Source organism: Melopsittacus undulatus, chromosome 2 (genome assembly GCF_012275295.1).
Source record: "Melopsittacus undulatus isolate bMelUnd1 chromosome 2, bMelUnd1.mat.Z, whole genome shotgun sequence".
Lineage (NCBI taxonomy): Eukaryota > Metazoa > Chordata > Aves > Psittaciformes > Psittaculidae > Melopsittacus > Melopsittacus undulatus.
Window position 1 is genome coordinate 31,326,134 of NC_047528.1, and position 23,030 is coordinate 31,349,163.

The window sequence follows — 23,030 nt, forward strand, 5'->3', positions numbered from 1 at the left end:
TACACGGTGTTAATGCACGAGTAAGCATTAATGGGTACATAGTGTTAATGTACAAGGCATAAGCCTTCTGGGAAAAGAAAATGGGCAGAGATAGTGTGTTTGTGTCCCACCTGTGCTATGTGAGAACTGAAGGAACTGAAAAACTGTAAAGACCTCTCTGCATTATTGTCAAAGGTCTGTTTGCCTGTTTAAAAAAAGGGACGATGTTTCTGGTGTGTGAACAGTCTAACCAGACCTGCTCTTCTCTGTACTTATAGGTAATAAATCCCACACAGACCTGTATTGTCTGCATAACTTAGAAGGTATCTATAAGAATTTTTGTGATTGAGTCACAGTAAGAGGAAGTGTCTATCTACCTGTCCTAGCAAATAAGCACCTGGTGTGCTGCTTAATCAAGATTGAGATTAGATACTGCACCTTATGGGGAAGGTTTCCAGTTAGGAAGCTGGATGTAGTAAATTTGTGATGGCAACTCAAATGTTCTTTGCACGTTAGCAATTTGGCACCTGTTATTGTACAACTTCATGGCATCACTTATCCAAAAACTTAAAAAAATACGCAAGTTAGTTCCTTAAGGTTTAATTGGGGAAATCCCCAGGTTGTGCTATAAAAGACCTACATTGTCCCTGTGCTGTCACATCTGCTGGGTGAGAAGATGAAGCACACACAGGTGGCTGTGCTGCTCCTCATGCAAAGCATGATCACTTTGGCTGTAACAAAGGCAGCAACAGAAGAGGTAAGATGAAGGTTTCATAACCTGAGCTTTGGTGTCTTCTTTTCTTCTAATGTAATTTAGATTGCTGAAAACTTTATTCTTCAAGGTTACTATTGGGCAAATACTGAGATCTCTGCATGGAGAAGTTTGAAGTATTCCTCCATCCTCCCTCCAACTAATGTATAGGGACTGGGTAAAAAATGTAAAAGTGAGACACAGGTTTAAAATCAGAGTCAAATTCTGCCTTTGGTTAGATGAGTGCAACTCCCAGTGAGTCTCTGAGTGGATTTTAAATGCTCTGTGTAGCTTTTAATTAATTAGCAAGGGCTTATTGCAGGAAAGGATCCACATCTTTGATGTGGAAGGCGTTGGGAGGTAGGGGCTTTTTCAGTTGCATGATCACTCTTAGGCTTTATGACTAGGCACATGAAAACCATGCTGGGTGTTTTTTGTGGGGTGCTCTCCCTCTTCTCCATTAAACTATCTGGCTGGGCAAGAGAGATATTCAAATCAAAGCCAGCTGTCAAAGAAAAAAAAAATCTCAAACAGCCACCGAACAATAAATCCAGGGAGGAAGGGAGAAAAGCAAAAGTAGAAAAAAAAAAAGAATTAAAAATTAAATTACACTGAGGAAAGATTTGCTTTGATTTTGTACGGCATCTATTTATTTATTTATTTATTTCCAATTTAAAACATAACTTAAATTATCAGAAGAAAAAGTTTGCAAATAGCTTAAAAACTTCTCCAAATGAAACAAAACATTTTGGTTTTGTTTGACCTGAAGTGTCTGCCTTTTGGTATTCTTTAGATAAAGTCTGTGAAAAAAACCCAAACAAACAAACAAAGCCCATTTTGGCTCCCAATGACTCTTTCTGATTTTGGGGTTTAGTCACCCACCAGAAAAATCTGGCATGCCACTAGTTGCATTGTTTGAAGTTTGGGAGTACTGTGGATGCAGGCAGTGAAGTCAGCACCTCCTGGGAAGGTGCTTTTATCTGCTCAAAATCCAGAAAGCTGCAAAAGTCAAGACGGAGGTGTAAATATATATTGTTAAGTTTGATATGTGAGATGTTTCTCCTCAGGATGCTTTGCTTTAAGGTAGCCCTCAGTTTGTGTAACTTAAACAATTTGTGATGCTCTCTGCCCTAGCAATGTCCCCCTCTCCACACCATGTTCAGTGTAATCATACGAGCGCACAAATGGCTCTTCAAATAGATTTATTTGACAAACTGTCCCACAAAAGCCTGTTTACAATGTGCACTTTAATAGACCTGCCTTTTGCCAGCCATTTGTATTTCCTCAGCATTCCCTGGCTCAGGAATGGGGCTCTGGCTGAGATTTGGGAAATGCAGAAAGACACAGGGGTGAGTGCCCTGTTGCAGGGGAAGCCCATTTGATGTTCCATCTGTCACACCATTTGACACCGAGGGTGTCTTGCTGCAGTTCCCGGTTTGCCACAGATTTTGGTGAGAGCCTGCTGTGGGTGGCAGCATGCTGCATCCCTGGTGACACACCATGCTCTGCACACTGTGTGGGGATGCAGCAGACCTCTAGGGACACGCAGAGCAGCACCAGAGTGACAGCTGCTCTCCTTGGTGTGGCAGAAAGGCAGGTGCCAACTACAGATGAGAGTTAAACAGCACATATATAGTCTTACTACATAAAAGGCTCCCAAGGTGGACCTGACTGTATCCTTAGCACTGTGGTGGCTACCTACTCTGTGGTGGGATGCCTTCCCCTCCATGGTGCTAATAGCAGAGTGGGACACATGCCTCAGCCATCACGGCTTGCAGCCTGACATCTTGGTGTGAAAGCAGCAACAAATGCTGTGCTGAGAAGCTGGAGCATGAGCTGGGCAGTGAGGAGCAGACATCCTTGTTGAGAAGGCAGTAGTCTCCAAATTTAGGGCAGGAAAGCACTGTCCTGTTGTTTTAGGCTGACATGTCATCTGCTAGTGCTGCCTGCCAGAGTCCCAGCTCACACCTCCTGGGCAGGCTGAGCATCCCCTGCCTTTCACTGATCACACCAAGCCTTTCTTCAAGAAGAGATGTCTTTGAAGTGACATTGTGACCAGGAAAACTTCAGTCACCTCAGCAGCAGACTAGAAAAGTTAATCAATTTTACAGTTGCTGGGGATTGCTCCCATAGTAAAATCAAAGTGGTTTGGAGCTGCAGGGTGGGGGCTAGCTGGTGGGGAAGGGGTGGTGCTGTCTGCAGGAATTAACTCTGGAAACGGCTTTCCTTTGTTTTCAGAGCCCTCATCCCAATACAACGCTCCCATATGTGACTCAACCTAGCAAGGTGACTGGCAACCTGCACACTCCCCCAAAGGTATAACCATTACTGTTCTTCAATAAAGTCCACAAAAGAGCAAAATTAGAAACTTGTGTCCTATTGTTTAAGAGATACACATTTAGTCACTCAGAGATTTAACCCCGATACAAGGCATGTCAGTTAGGCTGCACAGGAAAAGACTTTACATGTTGTGTATCCAGGATTTTAGGCAGTAGTGAATTCCCCAAATCCTTAGTGCTGCTGCCGTGTCATTCAATGCCTTAAGTCACATCCAAAGCTCCAGCACTGTCCTTGTGACTATTGAACTGGACCCCAAATAGGAAAGAGCTGGAGCAGTAGGGGTTTGATGGCAACATATCAGTTTGGTGGTTACAGCTTCCCTGGAGGAAGAGGAAGATTTCTTTTCAACTCTGCCTTCCCATGTAAACCAGAACAGGGCCTTGAAACTGCCTTCTGAGAAGTGCCTGCTTGTGGCTGCTGAGAGTGAAAAAGTCTTGATTCTCCCTGTTCTACTTAGATCAAAATTTATGCAACTATTGGTTGATAAAGGGACTTGCATCTGATTTCCGTGCCTTCTGGTACAGTGCTTCTCCATGGTCTGTGGATTTCAGGGTTTGGTTTCCCTGTCTCTCTCTGTTAGTGACTGCTTAATAACATGTTTGCTTTGGAGCTGATTCAAAGTGACACACTTGTTCTGCATGGTCTTGCAAGCTAGTACCAAAAACAGAGTTTGTCCAAAGCAGAGCTCCACATCAGGTTGGAGCTGCTAGACAGCTTGATCTTTGGTCTTTGTTGTCCGGGATAACCCAATGTGGTGCCTGGGTTATGTGTAGGGACCTTTTTCAGCTCCAGTAAAGGATATAGACAGTTAAATGGAGTCAGGAGTCTCTCTCCAACTCTCAGTAACAGGACACAAACCTCATCCACCTCTTAGGCCAGGTGGGGTGGCCTCTGGTCCCTGATGTGTGACTCCTTAGGATGTCTTAGGATGAGCAAGTTGCTAATTCAGAGCTGTGAATGCCGCTGGACTACAGTGTAACTGGAAATTAAGCACTGGAATGGCCTGGCTGGTGTGAGGATGAAACCCTACGTCCACATTTAGGCAGCTGATTAAATTTTCTGATTTTCAGAAAATGAAGTAACTGTTGGCTCCTACTCATTTTCTTAAATTGAAGGGATGTGGGAAAGCAACATCTCTCATAGATTCAAATATGCATATGTAACAACTTAATTTTACAGAGTGAAATGTTGCAGTTAAGTCCTTGCTGTAGGCTAGGACAATTTACTCTTTTTTAAGCATCCAATATAAATTATTAAACTTTAAAAACCATACAACTCGATCTAAAGTAACAGCCTACCTTGTGGAATTTTTTACAGGATGAGGGAAGACTTTCTTGCTATATGGTTGTCATTTGACTGGTATTATATTTTGATAGAAGCACTTACTGGCCCAAGGGGCTTTTAACTAAATAATGCTGCTTGGTTTCATCAACATCATGATCCCAATGTTTGTAATGTCAATGGAAGAATAGAAACAGTTCCATCAGCCCAGGCTGTCTGCTCCTTTGGGGAAACTATTGGCTTACACATAAGCTGCACGTACTGCAGTAAAGCTCTTCCTTCAACTCAGGACTCTCTCCTAACACAGATGTTATAATGTTTACTTCTCATAGGGAGTTTAAATACACAAATTGGAGTTTTTTTGGGAGGTCATCTGGACACATTTGTGAATGGTTTGTTTAGCACATGAAATAAGCATGTTACCTCTACATAAGCTGATGGCTGTATATAGTCAAGACTTTATAGCAGAGTATACAATGCACAGTTCACACTACACCATGTGTGGAAACTTGATTATGTATATAGCACACTATGCTGTACTATGTATAATATACTTTCTCTTGCTATACATATACACAAATATGCTATACTTGTGCTATTCAGAGAAGGGATAGAAGACGACACATTCCACATAAAAATTAGCATGCCAGTGCACAACAGTCTTACAGTCACATATACTCACTAAGACACATTTATTTCTTCTTTTGTCATCCCACACCCCATCTGTTTCTTCTGTTATTGCTGAACAACTTGCCATCCCAGTCATGGCTTTACAGAGAGGACTCAGAGGTATAGAAACATCTAAGTGACTTATGAACCTATTTTTCATAGTTATTTAGGTATTGCTAGCTGTATCATCAAAAGTACTTGGAAACTTATAAATAGTTTGCAGTAGGTTCCCATTGGGATTTTCAGAACTGCTTTGGTAACCTACCTGTCAGGGAAATCAATGGAAGTTATGTGCTAGGACATTCTGCAATACCATGAGATATTTCTCTGCTTCCTTTGACATTAAATGTCCTCAGAAGTCTGTCTGTGAGTGTAGTTTTAAGGCCTGTGCTGCTTAGATAACACAGATAAAACTTATTTTCATACTTTCTTTCAAAATGAGATGCACACTCTTTGTTATGGCTGAGGTAAAGAGGTTTCCAGAAGTGTGATCTGGGATCATTCCTGCTTGCTACTGTTCTCTTCTTGGGCTCACAGATCAAGACAGCTTTGATGATGGCCATCACTGCATGTTTGGCACTGGCTTGGTGATTAGTTGAAATCACTGTGAAAAAGCAAAGGGAGAAGTGCTGAAATGTCAGCTTTCAGTGAATAGTTTTGTTGTTTGCTTGTTCATTTTTAAGAGGGAAAGAGAAAACAGATGAATAATAGCAGGATTTCTGCAAGGCAGGAGAAGAGATTATAGAAAGAAGTGTATTTAAGGAGCAAGCCTGTAGCTTTAACATATGCAGCTGCATTGAAGTGTGTGCCAGAATATTTTAAAGTAACATCAAATATCTTTATTAATAAATTTGTGATAGGTTTATGAACCAGGAAACATTTTGTGTACAAACAAAAAAGAACAGCTCTGAACACACTCAGTATTCAGCCCAGTGTTTATAGGAAATTATGTGCTTTGGCTGTAAATTATGGCAAGATTATGAATTGCCAGCCCTGACCTTTCAATACACATTACACATTGCTCCAATGGTGATTCTTTGAGCATGCAGACAGTCACGATTCATGCTAATGGCACGGGCAATGGCTTTGCAGACTACCCACAAACGTGGATGGGCGGATTGTGATTTGTGGGTATTACGTGCAATGTTTTGTAGCAAAATAAGTATCTCTACTCTAGGCTGAGCCTGCATATTTAATTCATCACCTTTCTATGGTATATAATTAAATGTGCATGTTTGTTTGCTTTGGGCTGGCTGGGAAACTACAAATTAAGCATTTTTCTCTTCAAAACTCCCTGTTACAGGCTCTGTTTCACTGCTTTCATCTCTATGGATAGAAATGACTAGATAATCTGATCAATTCAGATAACAGAACAGTAACTATAAACCCTAACCTACTAAGTTATTTTCCTGCTGTTATGTGATTATCTGTCTGCTGTAAAAGTTATTTCATTATCTTAGGAATGTTGTCCACAAGAATGGGTAAGTAAGGACTATTATATGCCCCTGTTTTTCCAATGATACAATCTTTACAGCAATATTTAAGTATTTTCAGGAAGATTGTAAGGCTGAGTCATAAAAATTGCTAGCTATTTTCAGCTCCTTAGAAGAAAAAGGTGAAAGATGTCTATAAGAAGAAGTTTCTTCCTGTTAGGGTGGTGAGGCACTGGAAAGGGCTGCCCAGGGAAGTTGTGAATGCTCCATCCTTGGCAGTGTTCAAGGCCAGGTTGGACAGAGCCTTGTGTGGCATGGTTTAGTGTGAAGTGTTCCTGTCCATGGCAGGGGGGTTGGAACTAGATGATCTCAAGGTCCTTTCCAACCCTAACTATTCTATGATTCTATGATTCTATTAACGAAGTTGTAGATCTTATGCTTGTCATAGCTCATGTTATTGTCAGACATTAGGTGCTGATTCCAGAGATGAATACTAACACTTTTTTCCTTGCTGTTTTGTTATTGCAGCTCTTTGCCAATGTGTCCGGCTCTGTGGATGATGAGGGAACTTGTCAGTGCTCTGTGTACTTGCCAGATACCACCTTCCCAGTGCAGAACGCTGAGCAATTGGAGATAATAGCTGCAACACTCACGAAGAAATTTGAGATAGAGCTTTCTCAAGTAAGGTGTTCTTTTCTCATAAATACAACAATTGTATCTTTGCTGGAAAATGGTTGCCTGTGGAAAAGTACGGCACTCAGTGCTTTTCTGTGATGTGTCTTTTAAACAGCGGGATAGAGGGCTCTGTGAGAACAAGGAGAAGGGTGATTCAATCTTAAATCTTTGACATTGCAGCATGTCGTACATTTGAATATCCTTAGGTCTCTTTTCTAGGCCTTTACAGCTAAAGGCATATGGTATTTTTGGAAGAATGGTTATGTTTCTCCTCTTCTGGCTCAGTTTTATTGGTTTGTGATTGCTACACAGAGCTACAGGAAGCCAAGCCTCCTGCTCTTTCATGTGTTATTATTTGTATCAAGCCAGCCAGCTTGTGAAAGGGAAACGAATAGAAAGAAGAGAAAAGGCACCACAGACCAGAGTGAAGAAGCAGGTGAATATTTGCCCCTTCACTTCCTCTGCTCTCATGGATTAAAAAAAAATATTAAAAAATCAAATATGTTTCTTGTCAGCATCTGATGTTGTGGCTGTGGGACTGCTGAATTATGCATTGCTGTTGAAGACAAACACACCTTACGCTGTTCGGCTGCTTTTTGCATGAATTCAGATTCATTTGTTTTGAGGAACACAGGCAAACCTATACATGCTGCAGTTCATGGGGTGAAGCTGCCTGTGAAGACGGAAATCTGTCTTTGACTTTTGATACTGGATAAATATTCAGGATTCAGAATTAGGTGTCCAGCAGAAAGAGTTTCCTTCAGGAACCAAACATCTTAAGAAATGAAGTGTCCTTGAATTAATCAGCAGAAAAGGAACGGCATTAAATTATAAATTCTAACTATAAATATTCATAACCCTCCTCTGGTATAATCAAGAACAGATAAGAAGTTGTGCATAAAAACCACAACAACAGGCAGAGGATCCTGTGGTAATATCTTTCAGTTCAAATAATTTGTTTTGAAAGAACTGGAGCTAACAATGAGACACATTCAGCTGTCAGCAGGGATATGAAGGGCAAACTGACAGAAGTCCCACTGCCCTCCAAGTACAGGAGGTACCTGACCCCTTGCAGCATGGAGGTGTAGCTCAGAGTTAATGATCCATGAGAATCTCTGCTGTTTCAGGTCCCCATACTGTTCCTGTTGTGGTCACTGCTGGCATTTTAAGCTAATTACACTGAAACAGGATCAGGGGCATCAGCCGGAAAGTTGGTGTGGCTCTTCAAGGTGTCTGTGTGCTACCTCTCCCAGTCATGTGCCCTTGTGTAATCAGTCTCCTACCAGTACTTCCTCAGTATGGTGCATGCTTCCCTTAGGATGGTTGACTTACCTGCTAGTGCTGTGCAGATCTAGAGAGCACATCAAGTGCTGCTTGACGCCTTTGTGTGGACAACGTCAGATGTCTATTAGGTTCAGGCATCTTGCTCATATAAAGACACAAGTTAATACAGATACCTAAAATTAAGTGTCCAGATTTATAGCTGAAACTCGCCTCTAAATTCAGGGCAAGATAAATCCCCACTGTGGACTTCAATGTCTAGGCTGTCAGCTGGTGTCATCCAGTGTACTTGTGTTGTCCTCCTTAGGTGCCCAGCAGTGTGCCACAGTGTAGACGCTGACCTTTCATTTCTCACTGCAGACAGCAAAAATTCTTTCACTGACCCAGGCTTCACTGAATTTCATCCTGTTGAGACCAATCAACCAAGCAGTGTTACAATGCATCTAGTTAGATAAAGTGTGACATATACTTTGGTGTGATATTGGCAAAGAGACACTGGGTCAGAAATGAAAATGAACAGATTGCATTTTGGTGTGATTTTATGCGTGTAAGATTTCTCAGTTGTGATGTTGTTTTTCTGTAGAAAGAAGAAAGTTGTCGAACATTGCCTTACTGATATCTGAATTTAAGTAATCTGAGATCTTGTGATGCTTGTGTCTCCATGCTTAAAAATTCTTCACCTTTCCTGCTAATACAATTCAATATATTACTTCGGTCATGATAATACTCACAGAAAGAAGGAAATAATGAAATGGAGGAAAGCCAAGCTCTCATTATTGGTCATTGTAAGAAAAGATCCTGAGCAAACTCCTAGGGAATTATGCTCACATGTAACCTAGTCTCACCACAGGGGTGAGAATTTCTACTGAGTGTTTCCTTTTTTGACTCTGAGAATCCATGCTTCAGTTGCTCTTCTATAACACACTTTGAAGCTCATAGGAGCTTTTCCTGCGTAACAGCTGCAGGATTGGTCCCTCTTAAGGATGCTTTCCATGTGCTACAAGCCCCAGATAAACAACCTGATTGAATCGTTAACCTTTTGCCTGATTGTTGGCTAATTCAAAAGCAAGGGGGTCCTTTTATAGAATCAGCAGGCAAGGAAGCTCACAGATAAAGAGATGCTCTCATGTGCCAAATGAGTACAAACCGTAGGCTGAAAATACCAGTCTAATTTTTCCTCTGTCACATCAACCTTTGCCAGCATAATTATGATTACAGAAGAAAATTAACCTTTCAGAGCAAAGCAGGAATTGGCTGCTCCTCTCAATAGGAAGAGGGAGAGGACACCTCTGTAACAGGGTTGGATCAGTATGTGATCCCAAGGAGAGAAAGTGCCCTTCAGAACTTGGCTCATAACGGCCACAACACCCTCACATAACAAAAAAATGGAGGAAAAAATCATGCCTGCCCTCTGCCAGGAGCAGCTGTTTTCAAAACAGGTTAACCTGCAGTGGAATTATTCTTGGTGTCATCTTGTGGACTGCCTGCCAGCCTAGCTCCTTACAGGTCTGTAGAGGTCAGGCCTGCCTGAAGCCAATGTCCTGGGCTGAGTGACTTTAGAGAGTTGCTGATTTTGTCACTTCTCTCTTTTCATCCCTCAGTCTTCCCACTTTTTTCTTTTACATCTTTGTTTTGCACCTTTTTTTTCCCCTTCTGTGTTCTCCAAGTGCATTCTAGAGAAGTGTCTCCATGCTGCAAAACCTGTTTTGAGAAATACCAATTGCAGGTAAATGACACAGTAAATAAGCATCGCAAATTTTTCCTGCCCTTTTCATTCCATGAGGGTGACAATGTTTAGAAAGGAGAAAAAGATGAAACTGAGGAATTTTTTCCTACATATGCCTCACATGGCTCCACTTTCTTCCTACAGAGGGCTAATACAGGTCTTATGCACTCATCTTACCCTGCTTTAGGCTTTTATGGCAAATGGAGCAGCAATCAATACTAGTCATTGGTCTGTATCTCTAAATACGGGAATGTACAGAATTTCTGTGCCAGCCTGTCAAGAGACACCAGCCAGTCCCTAGCAGGTAGATGAAATAAAAGAACAGGGATTATAAACTGCTTAAATTTATCTGTCAAGCAACAGAGCAACATCATGTTCCTTTTTCAATTGATATTTCTAAGCTAGTGAAACTCCTAAGCCATATCTGAGCAGGCAGGAATGTCCACACAGGGCATTTCAATGCTTGACATATGTGCTGAATTTGTCTGCAAAAGCAGTATAAACCTGTTAGAGCACTGCTGGGAAAATTATATTTGGCCAATAATTCACCAGAGGAGCTATTAGTTGAAGTTCATTGTGATGCTGGTGTGGCTGTACAGAGCACTGCAGAGTGCTGGCTTTAATTCAAGTTCAACTTGGCTATCTCTCAGCTATACTCCGCTGGATGGTGTTGACTTGTCTTTAAATGACCTAGATGGTTGACTGAGTGAAAACCCTCTGATGTTGGAATAGAACTTCAGGTCTGTGTCCTGCAGCACTCTGCAATCAGGGCTGAAATAACTATGTATGCCTTGTTCCAGCCCTCAGCATTTTGTCTAGGCTCTCAGGACCCTGGAGAAAACTTCAGATTCACAGGTTTCTCACTAATGAGTAGCCAACACTAATTCCAGCTGTCTGTTTATTTCAGTAGTTTTTGAATTTGATCTGTATTTCATTATTATTGTTACCATTATTTTTATTACTATTAGTATTACTGTAAGAAAGGTTATTTCCACATGCCTTTCTGATACACGTAGCTTCTAACAGCAGTGCAATTTCATTCACCCATGGGCTTGCTTTATGTTTTTCCGGCTGTAATCAGATATTTTTCTCTTTTTTTTTCCTTTTTCTTGTGCAAACTCTAGACACAGTTTAAACATTGACCTTTGAAGATTAGTATCAGGAGATTTTTTTTAGGATTGTTTTATTTATTTATTGTTTTTTGGAGAGGTATCTTCCAGCTCCAGACTGATTTTGCTGATCAGTGAAAGGTGAGGTCCAACTGCATCTAACTTTTTAAAGAACATAATTATATTCACAGAATCACTAGGGTTGGAAGGGACTTCTGGAAATCATCAGGTCCAACCCCCCTTCCAAGGCAGGGCCACCTAGAGCAGGTTACACAGGAATATGTCCAGGTTGGTTTTGAATGTCTCCAGAGAGGAAGACTACACAACAGCCCTGGGCAGCCTGTGATAGTGCCAGATTTAAGGGAAAAGAGACATAACATTTATGAAGCATATGGGAAAGAAATTACGTGTCTTTCCCAAAGTGTTAAATTTCAAAGAACTAACATTTTCCGAGGAATGTCCCAATTCCATATAATTTAATCACTCTGCATCACAATACTTGTGCTGTGATCTTTACCTCAGCAGATACATGTGTGAAAATATATTTATCCGGACAACTGTTTAATGGTTCAAAGGCTGAAAAAGCTGTTACATAAATTACTTTAGCTAAAGCCTGCAATATATTTTCACTTCCATTTAAACCACATTTGTTTTTTTTTAATCCTGTGTTTAAACATTTTGCCCCTGCCCAAAGACAAACCCCAGATTGGTTCTGCCAGCTTTTGACACAATTCAAATGTACACAGAGTAAAATCCTATTTGGATTCAGAGCTAATAGGAAATGAAGTTGAAAAACTTGGGAATCCTTTATTGCATTTTTCAGTCTCCTTGGGTTGCTTTTGTGAGATAATACACTGCAGATTTCCTAATGAAATTTCTGCCAATATAAGTTCTCGGCATACTGAGGATAAAATTAGCTCAGAGAGGCAATATTGGCAAAGAATTAAAAAAAATGGAAGACTGAGTAAAATTCTGCCTTCAGTCATCCCCAGGCATTCCTGAGGGGACTTTGTGCAACTGCCAACAATAAATGAGGATTAAATTTCACATATTTTATATATGTGATGAGAATTTCATTTATGCAGTTTATGTGAAGAATATATATGTCAAGTATGTGGAAGTCATGCATGGGGTACTCAGAAATATAATAAAAATTTTAAACAGGATTGTCTTATTTGCTAACCTGGACTTCAATGTGTACCCTTTTTTTTTTCCTTTCTTCAAGGTTAGAGAGTACTCAAAAAAGATTGAACTGTATCAGCAGCAAATCCTTAACCTAACAATCAGAGTGCAGCATATGGAGAAGAACAGTATATCCTACACAGAGCTGGACTTCCAGTTGCTGAAAGTAGAAATCAATGACCTGGAGAGATTGGTCACCCAGCTGAAATTCAGCCTTGTTGGAAGCAATGTCATCGTTGAGCAAATATATTTGGAGGTATTCCCAAAGTCTTAATTAGCTACAGAGAGTTCAAATACACAGATAGTCTATTCTCTCTTTAATGTTTAGGTTGAGGAAATGTAGCCTGTCTCTACCGCAGCCAGTGGAATTATTTTAGCAGTTCATTGGCATAAATTAAAAGAAAGCTTGACCTTAAATGTATTAACAACTTTTTCCTTGATATAGAGCATAAAAAAGCAAAGAAAACCCAAAGCAAACAGAGAATGCTTTATTTTTACCAAATATCTGCCTGGAAGTTAACAGTTTCGCATAGTGTTAAGCACACAAGCTGATTATATTATTATAATAAATATTAATTTATAGACCCCCATGCTTGAAAGCCTCTGTGCTCTAACACAGATAATTAAAAAATTAGCTTCTGGTTGCTAGGGCAGTGACCCAATCTATATGAAATCAAGAAATGGGAGAGACTATCACCTTCCCAGCAGACTATAAATCATATTTTCAAAATTGTAGTTAATCACTCACCTAGAGAGTATAATTACTTTAGATGGAAAGTGAAATATCATTTAGTCCATTGTCCTCTAGATCATCAAGTAGGTGATAGAGGATGCTATTTATCTTTGCAAATAGAATTCTGGATACTTTTGTAAGGCTGGAATAAGTACATTTTATATATAATAGCTAGTACTTCCTAAGACTTACTGTATATTTTTATACATACTATAAAAATAACACTATATTTTTGCATTATGTTATACAGCTGAGAGTCAAAGCATTTCTTCAGGGTCACATACATCTGCTGGAAATATAAAGTTCAGGCTAGCAGGATAAAGCCTATTCTTGAGGATATTCCTTGAAAACTGTTCTGTAACACCCTCTGTGTTATGATCAACACTTCTTGAAAATATCTGTAAAATAAAGTCAACAGAAATTTAAATTTATTCTCTATTTTTCTGTCTCTAGATCACAAATCTGACTATACTGGTAAATGAACTAGAATCACTGGACAAAAACAATATCCTTGCAATTCGTCGACAAATTGTGGATCTGCAGAAACGACTGAAAGAGTGTGAAGAGGGAACAAATAAAACTACAGTACCCCCTTATTTCCCACCAGGTAAGCGTTTCTGTTGCATATCAGATAAGAAACAACATAATACATGGGTAGAATAGTAAATGCAGATATTTGCCTTTGTTGATATTAAATACAGTTGTAATGATACTACTTAGCTCTTGAAAAAATGAGCAGACAGCTCCTGATGTTTCATCAATGGGTTCAAAAGGAAAATAAAGGCAGGAAACAACCTCTTCCAGATACAGTACCCATTTTCAACTGGAAAAAGTTGTCATCTTCATCTCACCTGCAGTGTGAAAATTAAATCTCTAACCCCTCTTCTCTTTCTCAAAACAATTACTTTTTGTTTTGTCTTGTTTTTGTGGGAAACTATGGTGGTTTTTTTTTCTGACCAGCTTTGATTTCTAATTGCTCCAGTGAGTGTGACTGTGTCATGACAATTTTGTTCTAATGTTGCTTTGAGAATGTCTGATCAACAGTTGATTACTAAAGCTGCTGATACTCCAGCTCCAGGAGGTAGCTTTGCATGAAGGTTACTTTTGATTCGCAATCTGTAGAAAAGATTTTTCTAAATCAGAAGGTCAAGAGACTTGGAGGTAAATTCTGGTCTCAGCAGGTAAGTGGAAGCTTTGTTACTGTTTTCTACTGAACTAGGATTTTATAATTTTCTTGACTAATAAAGGTTATGTTTGGGGCTAATAGGACCAGTGACTCCAGAGTGCAGCTCATACTGGAGTACCAACAGTCACAGGTCATGTGGCCATTCATTTACAACTGGAATAATTTTTGTCTTGACATGGTATTCAGTTTGAAAAATCACATTGTGAGTGAATTGTAGTCTGAGAAGTTTTCAGAGTCAGATATGATACACTGGAGCAGACCACAAAACACTGGTGTAGGTATGCCAGGTCAAGCATCCCACTTGCTAACAGATAGGAGGATTTATGAAACTGTGCTGATCCCATGAGTGTTGTATACACAGGGAGTTTCTTTTGACAGAGTATTGCAAGAGAGAAAGTGTTCTGTTGTGTACAATACACAGGGGAAGGATCCTGCCTTTTCACATAAACCGGTTAGCCATCAGCTAGAGTTGCCCATAGAAAACAAAGAGTCGTGCTTGCAAGAAGTGCAGGTTTGCACCTACTGGCATTTACCTCTTATGACCTTGGGGCCAGCTGGTTCTGACACCTGGTTGGAAAGGTGAGAGATAGAAACACGAGCTTCTCTTAGGGTCAGCAGCCTTTCCTATTGCGATCTCCTGAGGGTTTCATGGAAAGATAGGCAGCTGTTGCACTTCTCTGCAGGATGCATGAATAGCACCTTGTCTGGGCATCAGGCAGGAGAAAAAGCTGAAACAAAACCCTGCTTTGCAAAATCTCAAGGTGCTTCTCTGCTCCTTATGGAAGGGCTTAAAATGTTTCAATGAAAAAACAAAAAACAAAACAACAAACTCCAGTATTTTAAAAAGATTTGGGATGGCATCTCATTGATTTACTGAGGCTGACAGTGTGTGGAAAGAAACAATGTCTTTCTCTTCAAGCCTACAGCAAGCCCTCATTTCAGTGGGAAAATAGTGAACTCTGGAAGAAGAATACTGTGTCCTTCCATGAGCAGTGGAGAAAGGGGTTGCTTTTAAACCAGGGTGGTAGGCACGAGCATCTGTAAGACACGGGAACTTTCATGGAATGGGAAAGGGAATTCTAGGCTTCACAGTGCAGATGCATGCAAGGGTAGGCAAGTCATGTCTAGAACAGGATGGGTAAATGTAACTGCATTGGCTTGTGGCTGTACTAGGATTATCTGGGATCATATTCCTGACCTGTGTGCCAGCTAGCTTAGGCACCTTTGCATGTTGCTGCATTATGTGAAAAATACAGAGCAGAAAATAACCTAGAAGACCAAAACCCTGGGTGGTATGAACAATAATAGCTCCATTGACTTCCAAAGGATTACAACCATGGACATAATCTGAGAGCATCCTCTGGTGTTGTCTGTGAGTTTATCTTCTGCCCACAGCATTAGGAATCCCATAGATTGGAGGATGTATGCGGGCATATTGTAATGGCCATCTTTACGATGAGAGTGGATGCTGGGCCCAGCACAAAAGACTGTTAGAGCAATTGCCCTGGGCTGGCATGTTTCCTGCCTCTTGGAAGGTGCCAGCTGTACAGATAACCCAGGTGTTATGTAGGCTTAGATCCCTGTTAATCCACACAAGACTGGTGTATACTGACGATGTGCCTGGTGGGGAAAATGCATTCTCTGGGCAAAGAACTTTATAGAGCAGTTACATGTCCTGCAAACTGTATCTGAAAACAAGAAGATGTAGTATGATGTTATTGCTTGGGGACATGGAGTAAGTAAGTGAGAGAGATGCATTTTCTAGATGGCCATTTTGGAGGCTTTGCATGGATGCTCACATGTAGGCCTCCAAAGCTCTCTAGCACTCATTTATGTGTATGAACACAATTTCCATACATTTTGTCTGCAAGCTTGAATGCCTTGAATTCCTGCCAAACCATTTGGCCTTGCCCTGCTTTTAGTTCATATTATATTTATAATGTTTGTATTAAACTGACTCTTTGTCCTGCTTCCCGGACGTGTTTGTTTTTTTTTTTTTCTCCTTCATCCTCTCTCCTGCATATTTTGGGTAGGCAACATGAACTAGAGAGAGCTTGGCTAATCCCCAAGCTGTCTAAGACCATGAGTCTAAAGGCAAGTTTAATTAAAGCTTCTTGCTTCTCAGTGCTGTAGTATGCAGCCTTCTGACTCTGTCCCTCAAGGCCTTTGCTGCTGTATTTCTCAGAGTGAGCAGGCCTGTTCTTAAACTACATAGCAGAAAGGGATCACTGGTGTCCATTTGCCTTACACTCTGACTGAAGAGGTGGGGGTTTGAGTGTCTGAGATAGGGCCCAGTAAATGCATAGTTAACTATCCTCCTCATCATTGCTGGCTTTTCTGTTGCAGAAGTTTCTGGCATCTTTCTTCTCACCACTCCAAGGGGAAGAAACATTTATCCATTTGTTTTTTTTTCGTGCTGTTCTCATCAGGGCAAGTACAGAGAGGAAAGACCCCAGGATGGTTCTTTGAGGACTCTGCAGCATATTCTTTGTCATATCTCACTGAAATGATCTGAGAGAGGCAGCAGGGAGAAGTGAGTCAGATGAAACTCTCAAAGGCAAAAAAAGAAAGAAAGGAAAAAAAGAGCAAACCTGTTTTCTCCTTCCCCCCTCCGGCTTTTATACGTTTAGGAATTAAGGATTTCAAGTTACTGGTGAATAGGTCTCAGCAGGAGGAAGACCTGGTGTAACCTGATGCTGAAACTCAAGCAGTCCTGTTGGAGTTGTATAGTGATTTCACTTTTACCTTACATTTTACCTCCTACGTATCCAAGATGTCTATGATTTTTGAGTGCTTTGGGTTGTGTTTTGAAATAAGTATGTCCATACACAAAGAGAGAGGCATGCCTGAAGGAACCTGAGAAGAGCTGACCAGTGCCTCTTCTCCAGGACTGCCTGGACTGCCCCTGGAGACACATGCATTTCTCCATTGGCAATGGAGGTAGCTTAGCTGAGGCACCTGAACATTTTTTTGGCTGAAGGTAATTCAGATGGACTCCAGCCCTCTACCTCATCCCCTGTTAGATGCTGACAGCATGAGTCTTCTCTCATCAACCGTCAGCCTGTGTCTGTGGCCTGTGATACTGGTGAAGACAGAGGTGCCTGCATGGGTCTTCCTGTGTCACTAAGACAGTAGGAGCCACATGAGTCTCTGCCAAACCAGCTCTTTCTCCTATGTCTCAAGCGATAGTAAGGCTGGTAACAACTCACACATCTGGATGCAGTGGCTTGTCCAATGAGAGAGGAGAGTACACATATGGTGCTTGGGAGCATGTCTGAGAGTGTAGCACCAGCCTGCTCCTGGTCTCTATGGCCTTTGTGGGAGTGGGTCTCACCTTTTCTTGTGCTTTTCAGCTGCATAAATGAACTGTGCTCCCTTCTCTTCTGTGATCAGATGAAACTGCTTGCTTTGGGGAAGCTGCTGAAATTTGTTTAGCACTTTCATTGTTAGAGTGAGAAGCTGATGTACTTTTTGAGTGCTTCCAAGTGAAGTGGGGGAAGCAAGACCTGATGGGATGCTCAGTTCTGCAGCCCATTAGCCAAGCAAGTCAGGCTCCCTCCAGTCCTGATAAGTAAATGCCAGCTTTCTTCTGATGAATAAGAAGGTTTAGGAAACAACTGAGCTGAGATACTGGTTCTTTATGTAAGGAGAAGTGTGTGTGTTTGTACCTGTGTTAGTCCTCACCTATTTGCTATGTAACCATGAAATAAAGGCAGGCAAAAATACCAGGACTTCATTTATCAGTGGCCCAGTGTGGTGGTTTAAGTCCAGCCGGTAACTCAGAACCACACAGCTGCTCTCTCACTCACCCCCTTCTTCCTCCCCCCCAGCTCCCCGAGGGATGGGGTGGAGAATTGAAAGAATGTAACTCCTGCATGTTGAGATAAGAACAGTCCAGTAACTAAGGTATAACACAAACCAATGCTGCTGCCATCAATAATAATAATGAGAAAGGAAATAACAAGGGAAGAGAATACAGCACCTCACCACCAGCCAACTGATACCCAGACAGACCCAAGCAGCAATCTGGGACTTCTGGGTAACTCCCCCCCACTTTATATACTGGGCATGATGTGCTGTGGTATGGAATACCTCTTTGGTCAGTTTGGGTCAGGTGTCCTGTCTCAGCTTTCTCCTGGCTTCCCCTCCTCCCTGGCAGAGCATGAGACTCATAAAGTCCTTGGTCAGAGTAAACTTTACTGAGCAACAATGAAAAACATTGGTGTTATCAGCGCTGTTCCCAGGCTGAAAGTCAAAAACACAGCATTGCACCAGCTACTAAGGAGAAAAATGACTGCTACTGCTGAACCTAGGACACCCAGAACAATGGATAAAAGAGTTAAAAACTTAAAAGTTTGAATAATGCGTATGGATTTATTTCAAGTGCCTTCTAGTATTTACAAAATTACATGACACTTAGTTTCCTTTGTGCATTTTTTTTCCCCACAAGATCCAGACAGGGAGGCAAGTTTAGATTAAATAAACAACAATGAATTCTTCTGAACCTGTGCTGAAGACAGATCACCCCCTGACTACCACAGAGTTTTTTGGTAAAAAAATAAGAATTCTGGGAAGAGTTTTCAAGGAAATCAAAATCAAGCACATACTCTATAGAAACCACAGACAATTTTTGATGTCATTAAAACTGAACATGCTTCTAACTTTATTTTAATAATTCATTGTTTCATAAATAAAAACCAAACAAGTGTTCAGCAGAGAGAACTCTTTAAGGGAAGAAATAATAATTTATTATTTCTTTTGTAAAAAAGGTCTCTCTGCTGAACACACGTTTGTTTTTTATTTATGAAACAATGTATGAATTATTAAAATAAATCTGGAATTGTGTTCTGCTTAATGACATGAAAAATTATTTGAGGTCGCATATAGATGAGCTTAGCAGTGCTTCACTACCTGCAAGCTTTGGTGCTATGTTTTTTAAAACAAATCAAGAGTTTTAGAGCATTTAATAACCATTTAATTCTGGAATAAGTTTATTGTGATTTAAACACAGTAAGATGTTCAATATGTCACCAGCTTGAAAGAAGCCCTCATGCCGGAGGTAACAATATATAATAGAGATATAAGAAAAAACAGTTCGAATTGATTAATGGAGTTGGCAGGCTGCAAGACATTTTACACTGTCTGCTTTAGCTTTCTTCCTTTGCATGAGCTGAGGTACAAGCACCTCCAAACATTGATATCTGTGCCAAGTGCTGGGGCCATGTTACTAGCCACGCTACGTGCCATTTCCAGAGATACAGCCGGGCTAGCCATACAGCAGTGCCTTTCTTGTGTGCTATATTTGGAAATGAGGTTTCTGCTCCAGGGCCTCATCCTTTGTAAAGCACTTAAGTGCATGCTTAAATGCTTATCTGCTTCAAGCCAGGAATGCTGATTCGCATTTGATTCTTGGTGGTATGGAGGGAAGCAGCGTTCAAGCGAGGTCATCCTACATTTCACATTCCACCAGAATCCCAGGACACAAAAGGGGCTGAGAGGAGAAACAGGTTTGTTCACAGCTTATGTCACCGTTGCAGAGCTGCTCCCATGCACACTACTGAACCCAAAGAAGGCTTTAGCTCAGCATAGTGATTTATATTTAATATAAAGTTGCCACCCAGCTTCCTCATAGATGTTGAGAGGAGGCTGCAAGTGAATCATATGTCCCACAAATCACTAGTGCAAGACAGCACAAAACTGTGAGTGGTGAAGGTGCTCTGTAATAGGAGAAAAACACTGTGTTTTGAGAAGAGAGGAGACATAGAGAGCTTCACTGCTCAAATGGACTTTACACATTGGCACAAATGTTACCCTCTTGCTTGGACCTTTCTAATATTCAGACCAGAGGTTTCCTTGACCTGGAGGCAGAGCACCTTCCCCCTGGGCAAAGCAGATCAGAAAAACATTTTTCTACTTTTGCAGCAGTCCGTTTTTCACCTTGTTTCCCTGTCTTTTTCCAAGAAGAATACTTGAGATTGATCTGTGTCCATATTTCCCTCTATCTTTGGGATAGATTAGGATGCTTTTGAAAACAAGATGCCTCCTAGGCTTCTCCTGACAGTGGTTTTAGGAGTTTTCAATTCAGCTCTGTAAGTATTGTCTGGCTTTTCTTAGGGATGGCCAGTTTGAGGGCAATCTCTCAAAGGGATTCCCCCTTAAAAGCTAAAGGTAAATAATCTCTCTGCTACTTTTCTTTCTTATTTGTGCTAAGATATAGGGCTTTTATATGCTACATATCCCTTCATATGACTGAACTTACAAATAGTCACTATTTTCATACAGGCTGTAAGCAATCATGCTTACATGCAAACTATTAAATTCTCAAAAGATAAGTTTGACTTTCATCATTGGTGCCATAGCTGAGGGTGTATGGAGTTCCTTTGCTGAGGGAACATCAAGAAGTTGTGGCCATTAGTTTACCCATTACTTGGCATGTGAGCCTTGGGTCTAGTGGCTAGAGCACCTCACTGAATTGAGAAATATTATAATACCACTAGTCATGTAAGATGGTGCTAGTCACTTGACATCTTTGTCTCCGTTACCTCAGATGAACATATCCTTACAATAAAAAATCTGGGTCACTTTTGTGGCAGCAATACAAAAAGCTAATGTTAATACCTGGAAAAAAACATTCTGGTTTTTGCTGGTGGTAGCTTTGGACTTGTCAAGCCCATGGACATTTGTGAGTGGAGGATTTTTTTCTTCCAATGCCTTACAATATTGAGAATTTATCAGGAAACAGGAATGTCACCGTCATTCACCATAAGAAAAGGAAAGTATTTCTTGTATTTTGATTAATTTTTCCATGAGCTTGAAAAATGGCTTTGTAGTTGATATATGGAAAACAGAGCTGTTCTGGTTCAGCTTGAAGTTATGTTTTCTTCAGAGTGGCTTCACATGAAAACTCAAAGTAAAATCTGTATACATTTCCTAGGCTGTGATTGTTACTGTCTGCCGATTTCTTTGAGGGCCTGAGGTGGAAGGCCAGTGCAGCTGTGATGCCCTGTTGGGAAGCTGTGATTCTGACAGCAGAATGCTAATCTGATATGTGATTCTGGACTTACTGCTACTGCTGCTCCTTCCTTCCCCTCCACATTGAAATACACAGAAATCAGATGCTCCCCCTTTTTTCCCCATCTCTTATGCTCTCAGCTCCACTGAGGTAAAAAACCACCTAAAATGCTTTGCCAGTTGTATTTTCCAAGGGACTTCCTAGTGCATCTGGCTGGCGTGCATCAAATGGGCAGAAACAAAACTCTGTTCCTTGTCTGGAGCAGCACGATGAGCACTTATTTTCTGAAAATTAATCCTGAGGATGGATGTCCCTATCTTTTTTCCACCCCTGCTTGCCCCACATAGTTATAATAATATGTATACTGCTTTTTTTTATTTTTTTACTAACTTTCTGAGTCAACTTGGAACATTCAGTGCCATCCAGTTGCTGACCTTGGCCCCAAAACAAGCCTTCTACTCATGAAGCTATGCATTTATGCCTGGCCTCTGCCGTGAAGCTGATCGGTAAAACTTCTCTCCTAATGATGACATTTGGAAATCCTGTGTTTTTCTTTCTAATTTCAGGTAGCTGCATTCACCGTGGACTGCTGAATGTTAGCCAGCCCTATATCGCAAAGCTGAACTGGAGAGGATTTTCTTACAAGTATGGTTCCTGGGGTAGAGACTACTCTCCCTCTGACCCAGAGAATGAAGTCTATTGGGTTGCACCATTGAACACAGATGGGAGATACTTGGAATACTACAGAATTTATAGTTCCTTTGATGATTTGTTGCTGTTTAAACCCATGTATGAACGTAGAATAACATACGGGGAAGGAAGTGGTGCTGCCCTTTATAATAACTATTTGTATTATCATGCTTATAATTCAAGATATATTGTGAAGCATGATATAAGAAAAAACACCATGGTTTTAAGGAAGGAGCTTCTGAATGCTGCTTATGGTAACCGTTTCTCTTATGCAGGTGTATCATGGCAAGACATAGATTTTGCTGTGGATGAAAGTGGGCTGTGGGTAATATATTCAACGGAAAATAACATGGGCAACATTGTGATTAGCAAACTCAATGACACTACTCTTGATGTGCTAAATACTTGGCAGACAAGACAGTACAAACCATCTGTTTCCAATGCTTTCATGTTATGTGGTATTCTGTATGCCACAAGGCCAGTGAACACGAGGAAAGAGGAAATCTTCTATATGTATGACACAAGTACTGGCCAAGAAGGTAGTATTAGTGTTATTATGGATAAAAAATTAGACACAATCCAAAGCATTGATTATAACCCCACAGATCAGAGATTGTATGTTTACAATGATGGTTATCTTCTAAGATATGATGTTGCCTTTCAGTCCTAGTATCTCAGTGACATAAGCATGTGATAAAACTAGCAGCAACCAAAATGAGAGATCCAATGCAACTTTAGACAATGCCAGTTTAGAATTCATCTGATCTGATGTACTGTATCTGTGGCTATTATATATACTACTTCAAAGAACTGCTCACTGTGGTCAGTATCATTGCTGACAGCAGTTTAGCAGTACTGGGTTCTTTAGGTTTTGATTGGTGTTTATGGGTTGCTTGGTGCTTTGCAATCGTTCTGCTTCTAAGGGTAGATTTATTGCATAGATTTAGTGCATTTAGGCTGCAGAAATTGATGGGCGCAGCCTG

At 40.8% G+C, this 23,030-nt stretch overlaps 1 protein-coding gene across 1 annotated transcript; it reads left to right on the forward strand.

Annotated features, from left to right (window-relative positions):
* Positions 1 to 655: 655 nt before the first annotated feature.
* Positions 656 to 22,717, forward strand: OLFM4 (olfactomedin 4). The gene is made up of 6 exons (XM_005145659.2): positions 656 to 736; positions 2,969 to 3,046; positions 6,982 to 7,134; positions 12,470 to 12,682; positions 13,613 to 13,766; positions 21,924 to 22,717. The coding sequence occupies exons 1-6, from the start codon at positions 656 to 658 to the stop codon at positions 22,715 to 22,717; spliced, it is 1,473 nt and encodes a 490-aa protein (XP_005145716.2).
* Positions 22,718 to 23,030: the final 313 nt, after the last annotated feature.